Source organism: Piliocolobus tephrosceles, chromosome 16 (assembly GCF_002776525.5).
Source record: "Piliocolobus tephrosceles isolate RC106 chromosome 16, ASM277652v3, whole genome shotgun sequence".
Lineage (NCBI taxonomy): Eukaryota > Metazoa > Chordata > Mammalia > Primates > Cercopithecidae > Piliocolobus > Piliocolobus tephrosceles.
Genome location: NC_045449.1, coordinates 45,289,002 through 45,310,806, shown reverse-complemented (window position 1 = coordinate 45,310,806; position 21,805 = coordinate 45,289,002). Strand labels below are relative to the sequence as shown.

The 21,805-nt window shown below is 53.8% G+C and overlaps 3 protein-coding genes across 13 annotated transcripts in view; 1 reads left to right on the top strand and 2 right to left on the bottom strand.

Annotated features, from left to right (window-relative positions):
- Positions 1-399: 399 nt before the first annotated feature.
- Positions 400-14,829, bottom strand: GNGT2 (G protein subunit gamma transducin 2). 3 transcript variants are annotated; one of them, XM_023204405.2, is made up of 4 exons: positions 14,795-14,829; positions 3,024-3,133; positions 1,506-1,611; positions 400-1,049 (listed from the first exon to the last, which is right to left on the bottom strand). In XM_023204405.2, the coding sequence occupies exons 3-4, from the start codon at positions 1,587-1,589 to the stop codon at positions 924-926; spliced, it is 210 nt and encodes a 69-aa protein (XP_023060173.1). In that variant the 5' UTR covers positions 1,590-1,611; positions 3,024-3,133; positions 14,795-14,829; the 3' UTR covers positions 400-923. The 3 variants fall into 3 exon arrangements, with proteins under 3 accessions (XP_023060173.1, XP_023060171.1, XP_023060172.1); XM_023204403.3 differs by lacking the exon at positions 14,795-14,829 and adding an exon at positions 4,580-4,789; XM_023204404.3 differs by lacking the exon at positions 14,795-14,829 and adding an exon at positions 4,624-4,781.
- On the top strand, positions 4,407-17,069 carry ABI3 (ABI family member 3). Of its 2 annotated transcripts, none has more exons than XM_023204391.3 (8): positions 4,407-5,020; positions 10,687-10,854; positions 11,893-12,069; positions 13,697-13,782; positions 14,013-14,108; positions 14,334-14,491; positions 15,936-16,070; positions 16,412-17,069. In XM_023204391.3, the coding sequence occupies exons 1-8, from the start codon at positions 4,499-4,501 to the stop codon at positions 16,573-16,575; spliced, it is 1,506 nt and encodes a 501-aa protein (XP_023060159.1). In that variant the 5' UTR covers positions 4,407-4,498; the 3' UTR covers positions 16,576-17,069. The 2 variants fall into 2 exon arrangements, with proteins under 2 accessions (XP_023060159.1, XP_023060158.1); XM_023204390.3 differs by having other exon boundaries at positions 4,603-5,020; positions 14,337-14,491.
- Positions 17,070-17,200: 131 nt separating this feature from the next.
- Positions 17,201-21,805, bottom strand: part of PHOSPHO1 (phosphoethanolamine/phosphocholine phosphatase 1) — a 7,331-nt gene continuing 2,726 nt past the window's right edge. For 3 of the 8 annotated variants that reach the window (XM_023204399.3, XM_023204398.3, XM_023204396.3), the window contains 2 exons: positions 20,473-20,584; positions 17,201-18,854 (listed from right to left, as the gene is read on the bottom strand). In XM_023204399.3, coding sequence (XP_023060167.1) covers positions 18,096-18,854; positions 20,473-20,517 — 804 coding nt within the window. In that variant the 5' untranslated portion in view covers positions 20,518-20,584 and the 3' untranslated portion in view covers positions 17,201-18,095. Of the gene's footprint in view, positions 18,976-19,112; positions 19,243-20,472; positions 20,585-21,805 lie in introns of all 8 variants that reach the window. The other 5 variants (XM_023204393.3, XM_023204392.3, XM_023204394.3 and 2 more) reach the window with 3 other exon arrangements.

Genomic DNA, 21,805 nt, shown 5'->3' with positions numbered 1-21,805 from the left:
CAGCCTCCCTTCTGCTAACTAGAATCTGCTTAAATACCTTCCTAGGCTTCCTATTGCCCTTAGGATGAAGAACAAAGTTCCTAACTGAGTTCACCGAAAGGTCCTTCAAAACTTGACCCCAATCTCCTTCTCTAGCCTCATGCTTTTCCAGCCCCCATTCTGCGCCCCTCGACGACATTTACATTGACATTGCTCATTGCCCTGAAAGTCTTTCTGCTGTGTGTTCCTACACGGCCCTTGACTCTCCCCATTGTAGCGTTTATGGACTTAATTGTAAATTGTTTCATGTCTTCTCCACTAAATTCCATGAAAATAGGAGCCATGTTCGTCTTGCTTACTCTTCCATCCATAGTGCACAGCACTCATAGACTACTCGACAATATTAAATAAATCATGAAATCATAATTTCACAAACTCCTGTTGTCATCAGGCCATCTGGGGTGATCTAAATGACTAGGAACAGGATCACAGGGTAGGATATGATACGGGGGGACAGGACCGCCCCAACCCTGGCCCCCAGCCCAAACTAATCTGGTGTGGAAATGCTTTTTTCCTAGGAAGAGAGTGGAGGGAAAAGACAGAGGGGTTCTAAGGTGGTGTAAATGCTTCCTAAGGACTGCCCTCTGGGGTCTCGTGGTATCGCAGGCTCCTCACACCCCACCACCCCTGGGGCCAACCGCTTGGCCAGCCACACTGTCCTCAGAGTGTTCCCAGCAAAGTCAGCAGAGACCCAGCAGATGGAGGAAATAATGGGAGAAAAGAGTGGAAAGTGGGGGTGGGGAATGGGTTCACAATGCATTTGTTCAGGGATCTTTACTCATTCTGTGATGAAGAGAAGGTGACACTTCATTGGCTCACTGGGGGTCTAGGAGACTTGGGCTCGGCTGAAGAGGGACAGATACTCAGGGCGGGGCTCCGTGCCATCAGCTTATCAGACAGCCGCCTTTCTCTTTGAAGGGATTCTTGTCCTCAGGGATCCCTTTGAGAAAAGGGTCGTTTCCTGCTTGGGCCTCCACATACTCCTTGATTTCCTTTCCCGCTTTGGAAATCTGTGAGAACACAAAAAATGTTTTAGGTCCTTGTTACTTTCTCTGGATCCATGATTTGGTCAGTGCTGGAAAAACAGGCTTCTGGGCAGGGCAGAGACAGAGGCCAAAGAGGAGAAAGACACAGGGGACAGACAGGTGTTTGGGGGTGTGAGTTCCTTGATCTGACCCACAACACTGACCCTGACCTTCATGGGCTGCTTGGCCAGAGCCAGCCCAGACACAGGGCTGGACACGCTGAGCTCTCCAAGGCCCTGAGGCTCTCTCTTGTGCTGAGGGAGGCTGGTACCTTCACAGAGTCAACCCCAGCCTTTCTCTGCATCCTACGCCATCCCAGAGGTACCTCCTACTGCTTCTGCAGCCCTGGAACAGTCCCACCACCCTTTCTGGTCACTTCCTCCTTCCCAGGGCTCGTCAGGAACAGGAAGGGAAGAGCAGGGATGGGGCGAGGAGGCTCACCGGAATTCTTGTGTTTTTCACTTCCTTCTTTAGCTGCTCCACCTCCATCTTCAACAGATCCTTCTCGCTGAGATCCTGGGCCATCCTGCCCTAGACAGACCTGATCCTGGAAAGGATTCAGCAGCCAGGATCATAAATCTCATCAGCTCTTCCAGCTCCCTCCACACCTCAACTTCTAGCATCTCCCCTGCCATATCCCTCAGTTCAGGCCCCTCATCATTCAACAGATAATCACTCCATCCTTGCACGCCCTGCCTCTTCAAGAGTCTGGGCTCAGGAGGGGAGGAAGCTCCCAGTCTGATGGGAAAGGGACAATTTTTGCCTTTGGATAGACTGTCTACGAAGGAAATCTGGATTGTCTGTCTACAGAGCCATCTGTCTGTCTGTCTACAGAGGAAACAGAGAAGAAAGAAGAAGGAGTTTCTTTCGGAGAGGAAGATCTGGGAAGCAATATTATTGTTTCACATAGTGACTCAGAGTTTTCCTCTTTCTCTCCAAGTCCAGCAAGGGAGAGTATACAATAATGTTCAAGAGAAGAGGGTCTTGGCCAGGCATGGTGGCTCACCCCTATAATCCCAGCGCTTTGAGAGGCCGAGGTGGGAGGATCGCTTGAGCCCAGGAGTTAAAGATCAGCCTGGCCAACATGGCGAAACCTCGCCTCCACAAAAGATAGAAAAATTAGCCAGGGTTGGTGGTGAGTGCCTGTAATCCCAGCTACTCAGAAGGCTGAGGTACGAGAATCTCTTGAACCCAGGAGGCAAAGGTTGCAGTGAGCTGAGATCATGCCACTGCACTCCAGCCTGGGTGACACAGTGCAACTGTCTCAAAAAATAAAAAAAGATCCCGGGTGCACTGGCTCGTGCCTGTAATCCCAGCACTTTGGGAGGCCAAGACAGGCGGATCATCTGAGGTCGAAGGTTTGAGACCAGCCTCGCCAACATGGTGAAACCCCATCTCTACTAAAAACACAACAAACAGGCAGGCGTGGTGGCGGGCACCTGCAATCCCAGCTACTCAGGAGGCTGAGGCAGGAGAATTGCTTGAACCCAGAAGACGGAGGTTGCAGTGAGCCGAGATGACACCGCTGCACTCCAGCTTAGGCAACAAGAGGGAGAACCCGTCTCAAAAAAAAAAAAAAAAAAAAAAAAAAAAAGAGAGACAAGGGGGTCTGGAGCTTGCCAGACTCCAACTCTGATCCCAGCTCTGCTGCTTTCTTACTGCTTCCTTAGTGTGGCCTTAGGGAAGTCACTCAACCTCTTTGAGTATTAGTTTCCCCAGCTGCAGATGGGTATTAAAAAAACCTACCACATGCAGTTATTGTGGGTACTAAGAAAATCATGTCTACAAAATATTATAATATACTACCTGGCACATAATGAACACTTAATACACTTATTATCACTAATAATGCTATTGTTATTATTATCACTGCAGGGTTATCAGGAAGGCCTGCCTGGTGCCTAGCCCCAGTGATACTAAGAGTAGATCCCAGCCCAGTGCAACCTCAGCACCTCTCACCTGCCACAGAAGAGCACGCTTTCCAAGTCACTTGTCCTGGACTTAGGTAAGATAGTGTTTGAGCCTCCTAGTTCTTCATCAGCTGAAAATCTTCAGATAAAGCAGATGGCCTGGAAACCAAAATCTCTGATGCCTAAGCTGATCATAGGCTCAAAGTTCTAAGCCCATCACCCGCCTGAGCCTTCAAGCTCTCACTGCCGCAGAGCAGAGAGACAGACATTCTCCCCACAAAAACAAACTTGAAAACAGAAGCCACCTTTTCACCACCTTGCCCCTGTGTTAGCCTCACTCTTTTGGTGACCTCACTAATTTAGAGCCTGCAGCACTTCTATTTCCCCACCTCCACATCGCAGCCCCACCTACCCCCCTTTGCTTGCTTTCTCCTCCTTCCCTTCCCACCTCTGAGCATGCTCTGAGGCTGTCCTTCCTCCTGCGGCAGTCCTAGAGCAGCCCCTAACCTCCCTAAGCAAGGTGCCTTGTGCGCCCATTGGATCCCCACTATTTCACCTTACAAAGTTCTGCTAGCTCACTCTTCATCCACTCATTCAATAAATATGTACTTGCTCACCATGCTGTGCCACTCAGTACTTGGGGCATGGCCACCTCTAATGCCTCTGTTCAAGCTTCTTTGCTGCCACACCTCTCTCTGAGTCCTGAATGTGGGTTCCTGAGCACAGGACCCACATCCTGTTTTTTTCCTTGCTGTCCCCCCAGGACCACCCAAGGGCTATGCCATTTAACAGACATTGGGCTCCTGCTCTGGCTGACACCCATCCAATGACAAGGGACCTGCTGAAGGAGCAAAAGTTAAGGGACCAATATGGTCGGTGGGGGGTCCTCTTATTCTCCTGTCTCTAGGATGACAGGCTTGGTGGTAGGAGGGGCAGAGAGGAGGCCCGCGGTCCCTCCTAACTTCCCTGCTCCAGGACCCAGCCCAACTCTCAGCTGGGAGCTCTAAGAGTTTGAAATCAGGACAGGATCCTGGAGGTCATCTGGTCCAACTGTCCTGTTAATGCATGAACTACAGCCCATACCTCCTAGGCAGGCTCAGTGCTCTGTCCACCGCTGCTTCCTAAAATCAATAAGTTGATCTGGAATTTGAACCTGGTGCTTCTCAAATCCAAGTCCTTCCTGTTGTCTAATCTGAGTTCCTCACATTACACTTGGTCAATTTCATCTTGTCCAGCTTTCATCAGCACAGAGCATATAGGGCAGATCTTCATCACACGCAACCCTTCGCAGGCTTGCTAACACCCCTCTGGGACCTCTCTGGTCGTGTCTTCCCGGTGTCCAACCCTGACCCCTCTTGCTGCCACATCGGCTGTTTTCTATTTTTGCTGTGCTGCTGTCCCACAGTCCTCTCCGGTATGACCAGTCTCCATATCCTATCCACCCTCCACTCCCCTGTCCCTTGGTGACTCATCCCCGAGCTTCCCAAGGAAGCCCCCACCCTCTGCCCTTTCCTCCCGCCTTCCATGAGTGGAAAATCCACCTCCACCCCCTATAGCAGGCCAGCCCCCTTCCTCCCCAGTCTCCCACCCCATCCCCCCACCGACCAGTTTCCTCTCCAGGACCAGGGAGCAATCACAGCTGCCCCGACCTTGGCTTCCTCTGCTGGGTGGGATTGGGGGCTGGGCCCCCAAATGGGCCCCTGGCTTCCCCCTTCCTCTGGGCAGGGGACAGAGAGGCACAGGCTGGGGAGCAGGACTGACTTCCTCTTGTCCCGGAATGAGCATGCCTGCCCTTTGCAAGCAGGTTTGGGTCTCACGCAGAGGAAACCAAAAGCAGTAAGAGGGAGGGAAGGCAGAGCAACCAATCAAGGGCAGGGTGAGACTCAAAACGAGCGGGCTCCCTGGGGAGCCAGACAGAGGCTGGGGGTGATGGCGGAGCTACAGCAGCTGCAGGAGTTTGAGATCCCCACGGGCCGGGAGGCTCTGAGGGGCAACCACAGTGCCCTGCTGCGGGTTGCTGACTACTGCGAGGACAACTATGTGCAGGTAGGTAGAGCGGGCGGAGGACTCACACCCCAGCCCCCGGAGGGGGGACCCTGAGCCCAGCCCCAAGTGGGGCCCTGGGAGCCATCCTGACAGTGCTTGTCTTGGGCCTTGGCTGAGAAATCCTCCCACTCCAGACTTCAGCTTCATCCCAGACCCCAATACTTAACCCTGACCCTATACTACCCAAGCCCCCACTGTGCCCTTTCTGTCTCGCCTCAGAGATGTCTGGGACAGACAGTGCGATTCCATCCTATTCTCAGGCGTCACTGCAGGTTCATCCTTCTGAGTCCCCCCAGGTCGATCCAGAGACCCAAAGCCTCCGTCCTCACACAGATGCTAGCGATCATTCTATTTCCAGGCCATTCTATTTCCAGCCTCTGGGTGAGGCTTCAGAAGAACTTCCCAAACAGCACAGTGAACCTGAGATGGATCCTGAGTTTGGGAAAGGAGAGTGGGGATAAGGCAGAGTAGGCTGGGCTAAAGAGAGGGGATCTCATGCAGAGGGAGGGGGATGGCCCACATGACTGCTGGGAGCAGGCTACTAGCAAAAGATAGGGAGGTGGCATTGTAGAACAGTTTTTAAATTGTATGGTTGTCCTGGGGCTGAGAGCATAGATTCCTGGATTCAGGGAGGAGAGGCAAGGCAACTTAGCCATGATGGAAATCACTTCTGTTATTTCATTAATCTGTACAACTACCTTGTGAGACACGTATTATAATTCCTATTTTATACATGTGGAAACAGTAGCTCAGGGAGGTGAGGTGACTTGTCCAAGGCCGCACAGCTCCAAACAGCAGAGCCAGGCATTCCTTTATTTTTGCTCTTGTTGCCCAGGCTGGAGTGCAATGGCTCGATCTCGACTCACTACAACCTCCGCCTTCTGGGTTCAAGAGATTCTTCTGCCTCAGCCTCCTGAGTAGCTGGAATTACAGGCATGCACCACCATGCCTGGCTAATTTTATATTTTTAGTAGAGACAGGGTTTTGCCATGTTGGTCAGGCTGGTCTTGAACTCCTGACACCTCAGGTGATCCACCCGCCTCGGCCTCCCAAAATTCTGGGATTACAGGAGTGAGCCACCATGCCCGGCTAGTTTTTTTTTTTTGTTTTTTTTTTTTTTTTGAGACAGGGTCTCCTCTGTCGCTCAGGCTGGAGTGCTGTGGCTTGATTGTAGCTCACATAGCTTCACTGCAGTCTTGAACTCCTAGGCTCAAGCAATCCTCCCACCTCAGCCTTCTGAGTAGCTGGGACTACAGGCTCATGCCACCATGCCTGGCTAAGTTTTTTTATTTTGTTTTGTTTCGATATGTAGCCCAGGCTGATCTTGAACTCCTGGCCTCAAGTGATGTGCCCACCTTGGCCTCCCAAAGTTCTGGGATTACAGGCGTAAGCCACCACATTTGGGCTTACCTGACTCCTGATGCCAAGCCCTTTCCTCTCCATCTTTCTGCCTCCCTACACGCTATGTGACTTTACGACAGTTTATTTGCACTCTCTGGACCCGGTTTCCTCTGCTCCCTGAAGAGCTGCAGGCTAACCTTGTTATCCCTTGGGCAAAACTTTATTTTTCTAACCTGTACTAACCGAACTATGAGAACAGGCATAGAGATCTCGTAGCATAGTAAGAATGTTGAAAAAAGAAATAAATGAGGAACAAGTGCTCATGGGAAATGGCAGATTAAAGAGAGTCAGTGATGACAGCAGTTAAAACGCTCTGGACCCTTCCTTTGGGCCAGGCATGTTACCAGCATGGCCTCCCTTCATCCTCATCTGAAGTCCAGTGAGGCGAGTCCCATGCTCACTTCACAATGAGGAAGCTGAGGTTTGGAAAGGTTAAGTCACTTTCCCAGAGGTCTCCTAGCTAGTGTCAGAGCCTGAATTCAAACCCAGAAATCTGATTCCAGAGCCCATTCCCTATGCCACTAACTGAAAATGCTACTCTGGGTATCATTTCGGTCTGTGTAGATGTTGAATGACCACCTGCAGATGAGACAGAATGAGGCTTGCAAACCAGCGCATTCTCCTAGCGCAGAAAGGCATGTTCCCTCTATGGACAAGGATCCAAGCAGTCCTTTCCATTCCTTCCATAACTTCTGCGCACCTCAAAGAGCTTCCGCAGGGCTCTCATTTGCACACAGTGTTCACACACAATTTGGGGTCACAAAGACCTAAGTCCAGTTTCCAGCTCTGCCACCTACCAACTACAGGAACTGTGGCAAGTTCCTCCTCTGATTCTCGTGCCTGCCTTCAGGGGTGGCTCCATGGGTTCAATATAAAAATGTATCAAAGCATTTAGCCTAGTGCCAGCCCCTTCAGTAGAGCAGGATAAATGGCAGCTCTTACCATGACTATCATCATCATCATTCATTGGAAGGATGGATAATAAGAATCAGTTCTAGGGAGGAGAAGCTGTCCTTGCAAAAATAGGTGGGGTGTGAGAAACCTTGACCCAACTTGGAATCCTTGGATTCCTGCTTCTTTCATGCAGAACAATAACTACTAGAACACACAACCTGTTACCTTTCCTGGCCTTTCTGAGGATCTTTGTCTAGGCAAATGCCTAGGAAGTTTCTGGATCTCAGAACTACTGTTACCTAAGGCCTGATTCCCCTCCCCTCCATCCCCGTCTGCAGCCCTCTCTCCCCACGCCACCCAGATGCTAAGAAACCCTTGGGGAATTAGGGAAGGCAGACCAGGGTCACCTGCAGAGTTCTCCGCCAGGGTTGACTGACTTTACAGACAGGGTAATTTGCATGATGAACAAGCACTCAGCCGCAGAGATGGATCTCAGATGCTTGTCCCAGCAGACCTAACTTTGGGCCAGGAGCAAAGCCAGGGGTCAGTAGGTGTTCAGGCTCCAGGTGCCCAGAGCTGGGCCCAAGCAGACACTTTTCCTGTTTGGGCCAACAACTCCACATGTCAATTTGGGGAGGAAACTGTACAGGAGAAGGCAGGCAAGCTAAGAAATCTGGGTGGAGATGGAGGAATAGTCACTGCTCAGTTCTGGGCCTGTTTCCTCATTTGGTAAAGGAAGGTCCTGAACTAAATCAAGACCTGCTATCCTGTCTGGTTTTAATATCCTGGGTTGATTTCTTTGCCTTTTCAAGATTCTTGGTGACATATGCTGAGGAGATGTAAGTTTTGTTGCATACGCTGATGAGATGTAAATAAACATGCAAATGAGCGTCTCTTTCCTGCTGTTGGAAAAGAAAGACAGGGAGGAGAGAGCCACCGCATGGGCTTCCGGGGAGGTTCTGGCTCAGGCGCCATTAGAGGCTCCCAGGTGTCTCTCAGACCTTGCTCTGAGAGTTTGTAGGTCTGCTCTCCACTGACAGGCCCTGAGGGGCACCTGAGGGCTCAAGCAAGGGGACCCCAGTGTGTACCCTTGCCTGTTGGCCCACTGGCCCTACCCCAGATTCACCCTGGACTTGCCCCCTCCCTGCGTTAGAAAGGTACAGGCTAGAGTATGGCAACTCCATGACCCAACAAGAGATGAGGAAGCTGCCTGCGGAACCAAAAGACCAGAGAAGTTTTGCCCTAGCCCCCACTGCCTGATCTGGGACCAAAAAAAATTTCTTGGCCGGGCACGGTGGCTCATGCCTATAATCCCAGCACTTTGGGAGGCCAAGGTGGGCAGATCACCTGAGGTTGGGAGTTTGAGATTAGCCTGAACAACATGGAGAAACCCCATCTCTACTAAAAATACAAAAAATTAGCTGGGTGTGGTGGTGCATGCCTGTAACCCCAGCTACTCGCGAGGCTGAGGCAGGAGAATCGCTTGAACCTGGGAGGCGGAGGTTGCAGTGAGCTGAGATCGTGCCATTACACTCCAGCCTGGGCAACAAGAGCGAAACTCCATCTCAAAAAACAAACGAACAAACAAAAAAACTTCTTGCCTTCAGCCACTGCCTGCTTACCCCTCCTGCATTGACTGGCAGTGTGACCCTGGCCAGTGCCTGGCACAGTGCCTAGAATACAATGACAATGTGCCCAGAGAATGTTTGGGATCCCATTCGACCTGCTAATTAACTCACAAGTGCATATTTATGAAGAATCTTCTGCGTGTTGGGTGTGATTCCATGACGGGATATAGGATGAAACAGACAAGCTCTCTGTTCTCATGACACTTCCATTTAAGGGAGGGTGGGTAATGAAAAAAAAAATACATAGATAATGTTTGATAGTGCTAAATGCCATGAAGAAAAGAGAACAAGGTAAATATGATAAAGAGGCAGTGAAGGCGTGGGCTGAGGGAAATCTTAGTGTGGTGAAGGAAGGTGTCTCTGGGAAACTGAGGCCTGCTAATAAGGATTCTGAAAATAAGTACAGCATGTGTCAAGGCCCCGAGGCAGAAACAGTTCAGCTTGTTCAGGAACAGAAACCCAATGGCCAATGTGGCTGGAGGGGAGAGTGGGAGAGGGGGAGTAATGAAGAGAAAGGCAGGAGCCAGACCTGGAGGGGCTATACATAGGCCATAGTTGGAAGCTTGAATTTTATCCTCAGGGTATTAGAAAGCTATTAGAGGGAATGAATGAATAAAGTCCCTCTGTTCTGGGCCTCAGTTTCCTTATTTGAGTTCCCAAACACCAATCTGCAGACTGGAGCTAAACAAAGAGTCACATGGAAAGCTTTTTTTTGGTTTGTTTTTGAGACAGGGTCTCACTCTGTCACCCAGGCTGGAGAGAAGTGATGTGATTTTGGCTCACTGCAACCTCCGCCTCCTGGGTTCAAGTGATTCTTATGCTTCAGCCTCCTGAGTAGCTGGGATTACAGGCACGCACCACCATGCCTGGCTAATTTTTGTATTTTTAGTAGAGACGAGGTTTTGCCATTGTAGCCAGGCTGGTCCCGAACTCCCGACCTCAAGTGATTTGCCTGCCTGGGCCTCCCAAAGTAGTGGGATTATAGGCGTGAGCCACTGCACCTGACATGGTTTGTTGTGTTTAAGAATGTCGGCTGGGCGCGGTGGCTCACGCCTGTAATCCCAGCACTTTGGGAGGCCGAGGCGGGCAAATCACCTGAGGTCGAGAATTTGAGACCACCAGCCTGATCAACATGGAGAAACCCTGTCTCTACTTAAAAAAAAATACAAAATAAGCCGAGCATGGTGGTGCATGCCTACAATCCCAACTACTTGGGTGGCTGAGGCAGGAGAATCGTTTGAACCCGGAAGGCGGAGGTTGCGGTGAGCCGAGATCGCACCACTGCACTCCAGCCTGGGCAACAAGAGCGAAACTCTGTCTCAGAAAAAAAAAAAAAATAGAATGTCTGCTCTAGCCAGTGTTGCCTTCCTCTTTCCTTTCTACTATTCACCCCCACTCCAACCCCTAAAAGGACAGCCTGTTACTGAAGTCTTCAGGAGGGTCGTACCATCATCTGTACTGAGTCTTCAGCTTGACTATTTGAGAATGGGTATCTTTCCCTCCCTTTGCATCTGTTCCCCAAGGCTGCAGATTCACTTTTTTAAAGTGAATTTAAAGTGATGTTGTAGCTAGTCCCTCTTGCTACAACATAATTCTGCTGAGAGCCACCTCAAACATCTAAGGGTTGCGGCTCTGTCCCAATCCAGCGCCTATTTTCCCCTAAATCCTCTCCCTTCCCACCCCAGCCAGCCAAGGACCCAGTGGAAGATGCTGGCCCTTAGGCCAGGGCTGTGTGTATTTCAGGCCACAGACAAGCGGAAGGCGCTGGAGGAGACCATGGCCTTCACTACCCAGGCACTGGCCAGTGTGGCCTACCAGGTGGGCAACCTGGCCGGGCACACACTGCGCATGTTGGACCTGCAGGGGGCCGCCCTGCGGCAGGTGGAAGCCCGTGTAAGCACGCTGGGCCAGGTAAGGGGCGTGGGGCGTGGGAAGGCATCTTGCGTCAGGCCTCAACTCTTCAGCCCGACTCAGACATTTTCTACGTCAAAAGTTCCTTCCTGCTTTCCCCCATATCCAAATGCCCAACTCTACAGCAGAAGGTTGGCACTTTCCAAGCTTTTTGGACCTCCTTATCTCTGTGGCTATGCTACAAATTCCCCAAAGGCAGAGCTTTTTCTTTCTTGGAATTCTATCCTGGACATTAGAAAGTGGTATCTACCAATCAGAGCAGCGGCATGTACGGGAAAGAAGCAAATGAACCCTGTTTGCATCTAAATACAAGCAGTGCCTTAATAAATATCCTAGACCCAGGGTGCTAGCTTGACAAGGTCATCTTCAGCCCTGGAAGCACTGCCAACACCATACAGTATACACCCTCCACCCCGCCACAGTGTTCTAGCGCACACACCCTCCTTCCTTCCTGGATCCTTGACCGAGGAATTGCCCCATAAAGCACATGCACAGACCCAGCCACACATTCAGCCTGGCCTGTGCATCACCAACATGTTCAGTGGGTGGGGTGTGTCTTTTCCTCTCCCCCGGCAGACCAGAGTTCCCACCCTTTCGAACTGTAGGCTTTCTCCACGGAACATTCTGAGAGGAAGTCAATTCACTTATTTGTCCCCCAAAGCTGATCAAGCCACCATTCTCTGCCACCTCCATGTTCTCCCCCTCTGCTCCCAAGCCAGCCCAGTGCTTGTCTCTTCCCAGCATCCCCAGGGATGTTGTGTTTTCTCTTTTCCTCCTGTTCCTGCTCAGCTAATAATAACCCTTACTCTCTTTCCACCAGGAAGTTGCTCCAAAGTGGCTTCATCCTTTCCTGCCACTTTTCCCAATTGCTATGTAGCCTGGTGGGGGAGCGGGGGGAGGGGAAGGGCCCTCTTTTTCTAGACCTCGTTGCCTCCCATGGTCCCTACCCCCAGCCCAGAGTCTCTATCTTCTTCCTCTTTAGGGGGAAGGGCAGTGGACAGAGACCATCCCTCTGTCACCTTGAACCCTGTCACGCAGATGGTGAACATGCACATGGAGAAGGTGGCCCGAAGGGAGATCGGCACCTTAGCCACTGTCCAGCGGCTGCCCCCGGGCCAGAAGGTCATTGCCCCAGAGAGCCTACCCCCTCTCACGCCCTACTGCAGGAGACCCCTCAACTTTGGCTGCCTGGACGACATTGGCCATGGGATCAAGGTAGAGAGAGGGACCCTCTTCTTTCCCTCCAGCCCACCCGCTCGTGCCTTGTGGCCCCTTTCCCTCCAGACCCCCAGTTCTCCTGCACATTTTGTCCCAACTTGCCACTCCTTTCTTTCCCCGCTCCCTGAAGCCACCACTCTGAGTTTTTCTCCCTCTCCCTAGATTTTGTAATCCCTCCCTCCAAAACTGGTCTGTACCGTCCTCAGAGGATCTGCTGAGTGTGAAATCCTGAGCACCCCTCGCCCCCCTGCCCCTGGGGGCACCGGGCATGTGGGAAGGGGAAGAGGGGGAAGGGAGGATGTCAGGGTGTGCATGAGAATGGCTCCCAGCCACATGAGAACAGCAACTTCCTCTGTCTGGGGGTTTGAGGTCACTGCACTGAGCAGTCACCCCACAGCTGCTTTGGTGAGAAGAAGCGGGGATGCAGCCACACAAAGGGGACTTGGTGAAGAGAGGGGATCATGGCGCTGGCGTCTTCTCAGCCCATGTCCTTCTGCAAGGTCGGAGAGGGCACGCACTCACACCCGACCCGTCTTCAATTCCTGTCTCCACACCTTGACCTTTCTGTATTGAAATGAACCCCTTGATATCCTGAACTTATCAGCCCCCCTTAAAGGGGAAACTATACTCTCCCCTTCAACCACCAGGCCTCCTCCCCACCAGTGAGGTCTCTGTTGTCCCACTTATATTCTTTTTTTTTGAGATGGAGTTTCACTCTTGTCCAGGTTGGATTGCAATGGCACGATCTTGGCTCACTGCAACCCCCACCTCCTGGATTCAAGTGATTCTCCTGCCTCAGCCTCCTGAGTAGCTGGGATTACAGGTGCCTGCCACCATGCCCGGCTAATTTTTTTTTTTTTTTTTTTTATTTTTTTATTTTTAGTAGAGATGGAGTTTCTCCATGTTGGCCAGGCTGGTTTTGAACTCCTGAACTCAGGTGATCTGCTTGCCTCAGCCACCCAAAGTGCTGGGATTACAGGCGTGAACCACCACTCCCAGCCCAACTTACATTCTTTGTGCTTCAGCTCAAATCCCTTTCGTCTTGCCCCTGGTGAAGCCTATGAGGTAACACTGTCCCCACCCCTTGGGGAAGTCCCATTGGTAACAGAAGTTCCCTCTTTCATGTGGGTGTGCGCTCTGTCATTTGCGCATCCCCTCTAAATGGCCTGGGTCCTGCTCCTCTCTGCCCTAACTCCCCAAAGCCAATTCCACAAATCTTCGAAAATGACAGGTGGGACACTTCTAAGTGTGATGTGTCCTCTCCTTTCCCCACCGCCTCCTCAGCCCAATCAAAGTTAGGGACCACTAAGCCAGGGCCTCAGCTTCCTGGGCTCTGAGATGGTCTCGGGGAGGGACAGGGGTGCTGGGCCCACTCAACCCGCTGTGGCTGTGCAGAGGAAGTGGCCGTCGGCTTTGGTAGAATTGAGTCCCAGAACCCAGGCAATGACAAGGGGGTAGGGTGGGGGAAGTGTAGGAGAGGGGCCTGAGAAGTGGAAGTGGGAACTGGCTATGCTGGGCTCTCCCTCCCGGTTCTCGTCCGCCCCTCCTCCATTTCCTCTTGGGGATGAGGGCGGGGAGCGGCCTCTCACCCCAAATGTCAGCCCTACCTCCTGCTCCCTCGCAGGACCTCAGCACGCAGCTGTCAAGGACAGGCACCCTGTCTCGAAAGAGCATCAAGGCCCCTGCCACACCCGCCTCCGCCACGTTGGGGTGAGACCTCGCCGCGACGCCAACTAGCCTAGCCCTACCCCGTGCGACCCTGAAACTCTCCTCCCCCAGCCTCGCCACCCACCCCTGGCGCCCGGGTGCTCAGTCCGTCATGCTGGATGCCTGGCGCCAAACCTCCCCCTCGGCCACCTGCCTTTCCTGCTCACACCCGACCCCTGCTGGCCAGAAGCCTTCCTCCTTCCTCCTAATACCTACTCCCCGCCCCCCGCCAGGAGACCACCCCGGATTCCCGAGCCAGTGCACCTCCCGGTTGTGCCCGACGGCAGACTCTCCGCCGCCTCCTCCGCCTCTTCCCTGGCCTCGGCAGGGTGAGACCTACAAGCCCGCGTGGGAGGGTGAGGGGTGGGAGGTGGCTTTCGAGAGGGGCCTCCTGCCAGTGGTCATAGTGACTCCTGGGCTTGAAAGGACCCAGTTAGTCCTGGGTCACACGTGCAGAGCTGGGTTCAGGACTGGAGGGGTGGGGCCAGCTGGGGATGCTGCATTAGGAAAGGCGTGTCGCCAACCGGGCCGAGCCCGCTTTCTCTGGTGTTCAGCAGCGCCGAAGGTGTCGGTGGGGCCTCCATGCCCAAGGGGCAGGCAGCACCTCCAGCCCCACCTCTCCCCAACTCCTTGGACCCACCTCCTCCACCAGCAACCGTCGAGGTGTTCCAGCGGCCTCCCACGCTAGAGGAGTTGTCCCCACCCCCACTGGGTAAGGAGCTCCGCCCCCTTCTCCTTCCCAACGGTGGGGTCGCTTTTCCGCCTCCTGCCACTCCCCAGCCCACCTCTCTTGGATCTGCCCCGGCCAGCCTCAGTGAATGCCTCCTCCATGGAGCGCAGCACGGGAGCGAAAGGAGGCGGAGGAAGTTAACTAACATAACTTAGCGCCTGCTGTATACCAGACCCTGTGTTCGAAGCTTCTCATCCATTTTCTTATTTAAACTTAATCCTGGCCGGGCGCGATGGCTCATGCGTGTAAACCCAGCACTTTGGGAGGCCGAGGCGGGCGGATTACCTGAGGTCGGGAGTTCGAGACCAGCCTGACCAAAATGGAGAAACCTGGGCTCTGCTAAAAATTAGCTGGGCGTGATGGCACCTGCGTGTAATTCCAGCTACTTGGGAGGCAGAGGCAGGAGAATCGCTTGAACCCGGTAGGCAGAGGTTTCGGTGAGTGGAGATCCGGCCATTGCACTCCAGCCTGGGCAACAAGAGTGAAACTCTGTCTCAAAAATAATAATGATAAACTTAATCCTAAGGGCCAGGCGGGGTGGCTAACGGCCGTAATTCCAGCACTTTGGGGGGCTGTGGAGGGCAGATCACTTGAGGTCAAGAGTTTGAGACCAACCTGGCCAACACGGCTAAAAATACAAAAATTAGCCTGGCTGGTGGCGCATGCCTGTAATTCCAGCTACTCAGGAGGCTGAAGCAGGAGGATCACTTGAACCCAGGAGGCAGAGGCTGCAGTGAGCTGAGATCACCCCGCTGCACTCCAATCTGGGTGACAGAGCGAGATTCCCTCTCAAAAAAATAAAATAAAACAAAACAAAATAAACTTAATCATGAGAGGATCTTTAGCACTCTTCCTTAATAGATGAAGCCACTGAAGCTGAGGTTCAGTGACTTGCCCAAGAGCCACCCAGCTAGTAAGAGGTAGAGTCTTGACTGTCCTCTACTGCTGGATCTTTCGGGGTTTACTGAGCACTTACTATGTGCTAGCAGCACTGTGGGAAGACCAGGACAGGAGAGGGCTGGAGGAAGATTGCATGAGATGGGTGCATTCTTTTTATTTTCTTTTCTTTTGAGATGGAGTCTCACTCTGTCATCCAGGTTGGATAGAGTGCATTGGCAAGATCTCAGCTCACTGCAACCTCCACCTCCTGGGTTAAGCCATCCTTCTGCCTCAGTCTCCTGAGTAGTTGGAATTACAGGCGTGTGCCACTACGTCCAGCTAATTTTTGTATTTTTAGTAGAGACGGGGTTTCGCATGTTGGCCAGGCTGGTCTCGAACTCCTGACCTAAGGTGATCTGCCCACCCTGGCCTCCCAACGCACCTGGCTGAGATGGGTGGATTCTGGGGCCCAGCTCTCGAGCAGATCCCTGACACGCTGAAGGAGCTTCCTGTGCCACACTTACAGCCTTTCTGCTTTTCCCCCAAGATGAAGAGCTGCCCCTGCCACTGGACCTGCCTCCTCCTCCACCCCTGGATGGAGATGAATTGGAGCTGCCTCCACCCCCACCAGGCTTTGGGCCTGATGAGCCCAGCTGGGTGCCTGCCTCATACTTGGAGAAAGGTACCTGACTTCTGGGACTGAGGGGCACCAGATCCCACTTCCCAGCTTCTGCCTCTGTTGCCCTGACCCCCATTCTTCTCCCTCTGCAAAGGTGTGAATCTATCCCCCGGGCTCCCCACACAATTTTTCTGACGAACTGAGTTCAGAACAGAACTGGGGAGAGGGCAGCTGGCTTGGTATTAAATATTAACTAAGCTGGGGAGGGGTCCTGAAGGATTGGAAGCCCCTCAAGATGGTCCCTAGAGTCTAGTACTTGAGACCCTGCATCCCCATGGTGGTGGGGGTGAGGGGGGAGAGGGCAAGAGGCATATCTCACAGCACCCTCTTCTCTTGCCCTGCAGTGGTGACACTGTACCCATACACCGGCCAGAAGGACAATGAGCTCTCCTTCTCTGAGGGCACTGTCATCTGTGTCACTCGCCGCTACTCCGATGGCTGGTGCGAGGGCATCAGCTCCGAGGGGACTGGATTCTTCCCCGGGAACTATGTGGAGCCCAGCTGCTGACAGCCCAGGGCTCTCTGGGCAGCTGATGTCTGCACTGAGTGGGTTTCATGAGCCCCAGGCCAAAACCAGCTCCAGTCACGGCTGGACTGGGTCTGCCCAGCTCTTGGGCTCCCTCCTCCCATCGTGGAGGCAAGGGGTCCTGGGGAGAGAGCACTTACCCAGAGGCCTGTTGCAGATGGGGAAGAGCTGGAAACCAAGAAGTTTGTCAACAGCGGACCCCTACTCCATGCAGGGCAGAGTCTCCTGCTACAAGTCCCAACTTTGAATAAAATGGATGACGTCCTGTGACTGCCCCACGGAGATAAGGGGCCAGGAGGGATTGAAAGGCATCCCAGTTCTAAGGCTGCTGCTAATTACAGCCCCCAACCTTCAACCCACCAGCTGCCCCAGAAGCAGCATCTTCCCATTCCCTCAGTACCCACAAAGTACAGCCCACACTGGACCCCAGACATCCCTCTGCAGCCATTGACTGCAACTTGTTCTTTTGCCCATTGCTTGCTGTGTGTGTGATGTGTTCATATGTGGCTGGGCACTTGCCCAAGAGTGGGAACCATCTCCCTGACTTAAGCGGGGCTCTCCGAGGGCACCTCACTCTCAACTCAGACTGACGCGCCAGAGATCTCAGTCATTTCTTCCCCCTTTACCTCCTTTATAGTTGTAAAACACCAGAGGAAGGAGGGGCTTGGGTTTCGCTGGTTCTGCTTAAAAACATCATGGCTTTCTGTTCCATGGGGGTGGGGAGGGGGATGCGTGGAAGGCCCAGCCCGCAAGGGTGACTTTGGTGAAGTCCCTGGTCTCTTGCTGCATAGATGAGGCTGGGGTGCAAGGAGACACCGTCACACGCTGCGAGGTTATTGGCTGGCAGGACCCGGGCCAGACGGTGCGCTACCTCGTACCACCACCAGGAGGCGACTGTTCCCTCTGGCTTTTCCGTTGGGGGTTGCTAGAAAGGAGTGCGGGGGTCGGGAGGCAAGAGGGTGCAGACAGCACAGAAATAGTGTGGGGTCGCGTAGGGTGAAGCAAGATCGCAAAGGCCTAGGGCCATAGGTGGAGACCCTCTTCTGTCCGTGGGGAGTCCTTGCGGCCAGGAGAATTTCAGGATCCTGGGTTCCCTCCACAGCAGACTGGAGGGGGGCCGGTCACGCAGCCCGAGGCAACAGTTACAGCGGCGGGAGATGTTCCTTCTCTCACTTGCCAGGGAGCCCCTTCCTCCCAGTTGGTAGGACCAGGAAACACTGCTGCCTTCCAAGGTTTGCGCGCCACCCCGTGATGGGTCAGACTCCAGAACTCAACCGTGCGCAAGGGAGCGGGGGAGGCAGCCGAGGTGGGTTAACTTCATAGATAGGGACGGCTCTGAGCCCCCTTCCCCAAGCCCCTAAAGACGAGATTCCAGAAATTCCCAGAGGGATATAGCAAAGCCAAAGGGAAAAGGGAGTAGTAAAACTAACTTTGTCTTTCCCGAATCCCCCTTCCCCGCCCCCTCCGCCGTTGGCCGGGGTGCCCCCTGCAGGCGGCCAGACTCAGCACGACTTCAGCACCTGTTGCAGGTGGAGGCGCACGTCGGCGGCCGTTTCCCAGGGCACCACGCTGGCACGGAACGAGCTGGGCTCGGCCTTCTGGGCCTCCTGAATGAGGCGGTGCATGGGGTAGCCGCGGCGTGGGAAGGCCACGTCGCCGCCCGCCAGCAGCCCCATGGGGCAGAAGTCATTGGCACCGTCGCCCACGTAGAAGAGGCGCTCGAAGTGCACGCCGTCGTGGGCCCGCTCGCGCAGGTAGTCGCTGAGCACCTTGTGCTTGCACATGTTGGCGGGGCATCGCGTGCAGCTGTGTGTGTGGAACGGCCGCAGAGCCAGCAGTCCCCGCGCATCCGGCCCCGATGGGTTGCTGAGGATACGGCGGAACAGGCTGTGGTGGCCGGCAGCGCGCAGCGCGCTCTCCACGCCAAAGGTGTTGGCATCGGAGATGAGAATCACCTCGAAGCAGGCGCCCTGTTTAGCCACAAACTGCAGCAGGTCGCCCATGCCTGGCGACAAAGGAATGGCTTCGTAGATGGCACGCAGGTCCCGCGGTCGCACACCCTGCTCGCCCAGGTACTTGAAGACGCGCTGCATGTACTCGTTGTAGAAGCCCTCGCGGTAGGTGGCTCGCAGGCTCTCCGGGAGCCGCTGGCCCGGCGCGGCGCGCACAATGGAATCGTCGCTGTTTTCGTCCACGATAGTCTCATCGAAGTCGAAGGTCAGGAGGAAGCGCGGCGCGCCCTGCGCAGCCATCCCGCCGTCCTGGGAGCAGGGGGGAGAGCAGCAGGAGGAGGAGGGAGCAAGCGAGAGGGGGCGCGGCAGGAGCCCGCCCGGGAGAGGCTGGTTAGCGGGCCACGGCCAGAGGCGCTGGCACATCCAAGACCTGAGGAGGACCCAAGTCTGGTTAAGCTGGGAGGAGTACCCAATGCCACCACCTCTATCCCCAGCCTTCCCTGACTATCCCAGTGGCACCTCTTAGTTAACTGCACCGGGGTTTATGCCCAGAGGGCTTCCTGGCACCTGTTTTCGGTACTCTCATCAGGGGCCAATGGGGCTTAACAAGGGTCAAAAGAAGGGAAGAGCAGCTTCCAAGGATCACCACTTCGGGGAAGTTTCTGGATTGGACTGTTTTGGAGACTTCCAGTGGCCCCTGTTGTTGGTGTGGATCAAGAGAGGGTGGTGGGAACTCTCCCCTTCATCATTCCCTGAGGCAGAGTCCAGGGAAACCACCCATCCACCCAACTGGACCAGCTTCCCCATTCAACTTTTGGGCTGTGGGGAATCTATGGCTCTCTGGGAGCTGCTTCCAGCCCAATGGCACTGGACAGGGGTCTAGGGATGGGGCACAGCTTCTCCAGGGAGTTTGAGGGCCCTGTGCTGACAGCTCATCACTAATCACTTGCCAATTCCCCAGGAGGAACGTGTCAGCGGGTGGGGTTTCTGCCAGAGTCCGAAGCAAGCGGGCAGCAGGAGAAGCAGTGGGGCTTGGGGAGGTAAGAGCCTCCCGCACCAGGCCACGACATACCTGGGAGACAGGTAAGGGAGAAGAGAGAGAGCAGCAGTGGCTGAAAAGGCAGAGGAGTGGGAAGGGCCAGGTAGTGGGGACTTGAGGGGTGTGGAAGAGAGGGCTGAGAGGAAATCATGCTAGCGGATCTTGGAGACTGCTGGACAGGAAGACAGAGTAGGGGTAGGGGAGTTCCAGGAAGTGGAGACCTTGGGCCAGAGTCATGTTGGAGGGGAGGGTGGTAGGCAGCAAGGGAGAGGACAGAGGACAACAGGGGACATGTCAGGGCACAAGGAAAGGCAAGCAATGGAGGCAGCAAGAGCCCTCAGCAGCAAGTCTCCATCACCTTTGCCTGCCAGTGTGTGAGGCGCAGAGGGGCAGTGAGCAGGGACGTGCAGCTTCCAGATACCCACACACTGCTTTTCTCCCGCCCAGCTCCCACCCCAGTTAATTGAGATGGGATTGTTCCTCTTTCTGGTTTCTTCCTAAACCCCTCTCTCATATTCCTGGGGTGCTTATGGCCTGGCATAGCATGTGAAACAGAAGCCCAAGCTCCTCATTTCAGAGCTGGGATTTCGATTGGCTATCTGCCGTCCTAACCAAGCTGTCCCTTCCACCTCATCCCTAGAGTCACCCTATGGTCTCATCAACATGCAGTGGGCATTTCAGTGGCCTAGGATCCTTCAAATTGCAGATATAAAGCATCAGGACCCCACACCTGGGATGGAAGCTTCTAGGAAATCATGAAGCTCTAGTAGAGGTGAGGGCAAACCTAAAATGGGCTGGATAGGGCCTCTCCCCAGGCCCTATGGAAAGGTGATGGAAAACTGGGGGCTGAGGCCTCATCCTAGGAGACCCTCAGAGGGACCCACTTACCCTAGATAGGCAGCGAAGGCCAGAAACTGGAAAACAGCCACTCATTGTCGGTGCATTACCGTGGGCACCACCTGTAGGGACTCTGTTAGCCTCCAGCCGTCGTCAAACGTTCCTGACAACCACAAAAGTTCATTTGAGGGTGCCCAGTCAGCTGCCCTTGCTTCCACCAGGAATACCCACCTGGCCCTGGTCCTTCTGCTGAGCCACAGGAGGCACTCCCAGGGTCTTAACAAAAACAACCCCTCAAATAGGCCCAGCACCTACAACTCTAGAGAGGTTTCAGATGGTGTCGGAGACCCAGAGAAGTTAACTGACTTTCCAAAAAGTCACCCACTCTAAATGGCAGACCGATCTCAAGCCCACATCTGAGCCTGAGTCCAGGGTTTTTCTCTAGTATCATCATTGTCCCTTAAATGTGTTTGACACATCATAGTTTACAAACCACCTTTACTCATATTCTCTCACTACTCATCAGTCATAAATTCAGCCAATGAGAAGGGCTCAGAGAGGTTAACTAACAGCCACGCTGTTTACATGGGGCATAGACTGCTTCGTGAACGCTTGACCGCAGCTTTGCCTGCCTCGTGCCCTCAAAAAGGAAGATGACCAAAGCTTACTATACCATAGCTGGGGTCTGGGACCCCCAGTCAGGTCTCACAGGTGATCTGGGAATGGCCTCCCTGGTGCTCTCAGGGGTCCAGTGGTCAGACAGGAGAGTCAGGTTGAAATCTCGGCTAGACTTTGGTGTGGCTTTGGGGACTGGGTTTAACCTCTTGGGGACTTCACTAAGAGAGCGGCAAAGGATACCACCTACAACTGCCAGTGCCTCTCTACTGTCCCACCTGTGCTCCTGGGGTTGAGTGAGACCAGAGGCAGCTGGGACAAGATTTGGAAAGATACAGAGAGCCGGGAGACAAGACCTGGAGAGGAGCAAAGCTCTGGCTGGCTGCTGCCCTCTGGTGGTGACAATGGTGACTGTAAACCCCTCTGTCAAGGTGACACTCTTCCCTGACTATCCAGGAGGGAGAAGCAATTGCCCCAGGACAGAGACAGGGACATCCCAGGAGCAGGGCACAGCCTCTAGCACTATCGATCTTGTAGTACCCCCTCCCTCACAACACCTGGACCACACATGTGTTAAATCCTTCTGCAGGGATGGAATGCGGCTCTCAGTTTTTTTCCAGGAACTTCTAATCTAGGAATTGGGAGAGGTGGTCAAAGCTGAATGAAGCAGTGGGCAAAGAGAGGGTGAGGGATGGGAGAGAAGAGAGGTTAAGGAAGAGGTGGGAGAGAAGGGGAGGGTTGCATGAGGGACAAGGAAATGGCATGGGTT

Excerpts from the sequence above, each read along its gene's own strand:
- ABI3 (XM_023204391.3), top strand. The coding sequence starts at position 4,499 with ATGAGTGGAAAATCCACCTCCACCCCCTATAGCAGGCCAGCCCCCTTC. Across the intron at positions 5,021-10,686 it reads GCGAGGACAACTATGTGCAG|GCCACAGACAAGCGGAAGGC; the intron begins GTAGGTAGAGCG and ends TGTGTATTTCAG. Across the intron at positions 13,783-14,012 it reads CCCGCCTCCGCCACGTTGGG|GAGACCACCCCGGATTCCCG; the intron begins GTGAGACCTCGC and ends GCCCCCCGCCAG.
- GNGT2 (XM_023204405.2), bottom strand. The coding sequence starts at position 1,589 with ATGGCCCAGGATCTCAGCGAGAAGGATCTGTTGAAGATGGAGGTGGAG. Across the intron at positions 1,050-1,505 it reads TGAAAAACACAAGAATTCCG|ATTTCCAAAGCGGGAAAGGA; the intron begins GTGAGCCTCCTC and ends GTGTTCTCACAG.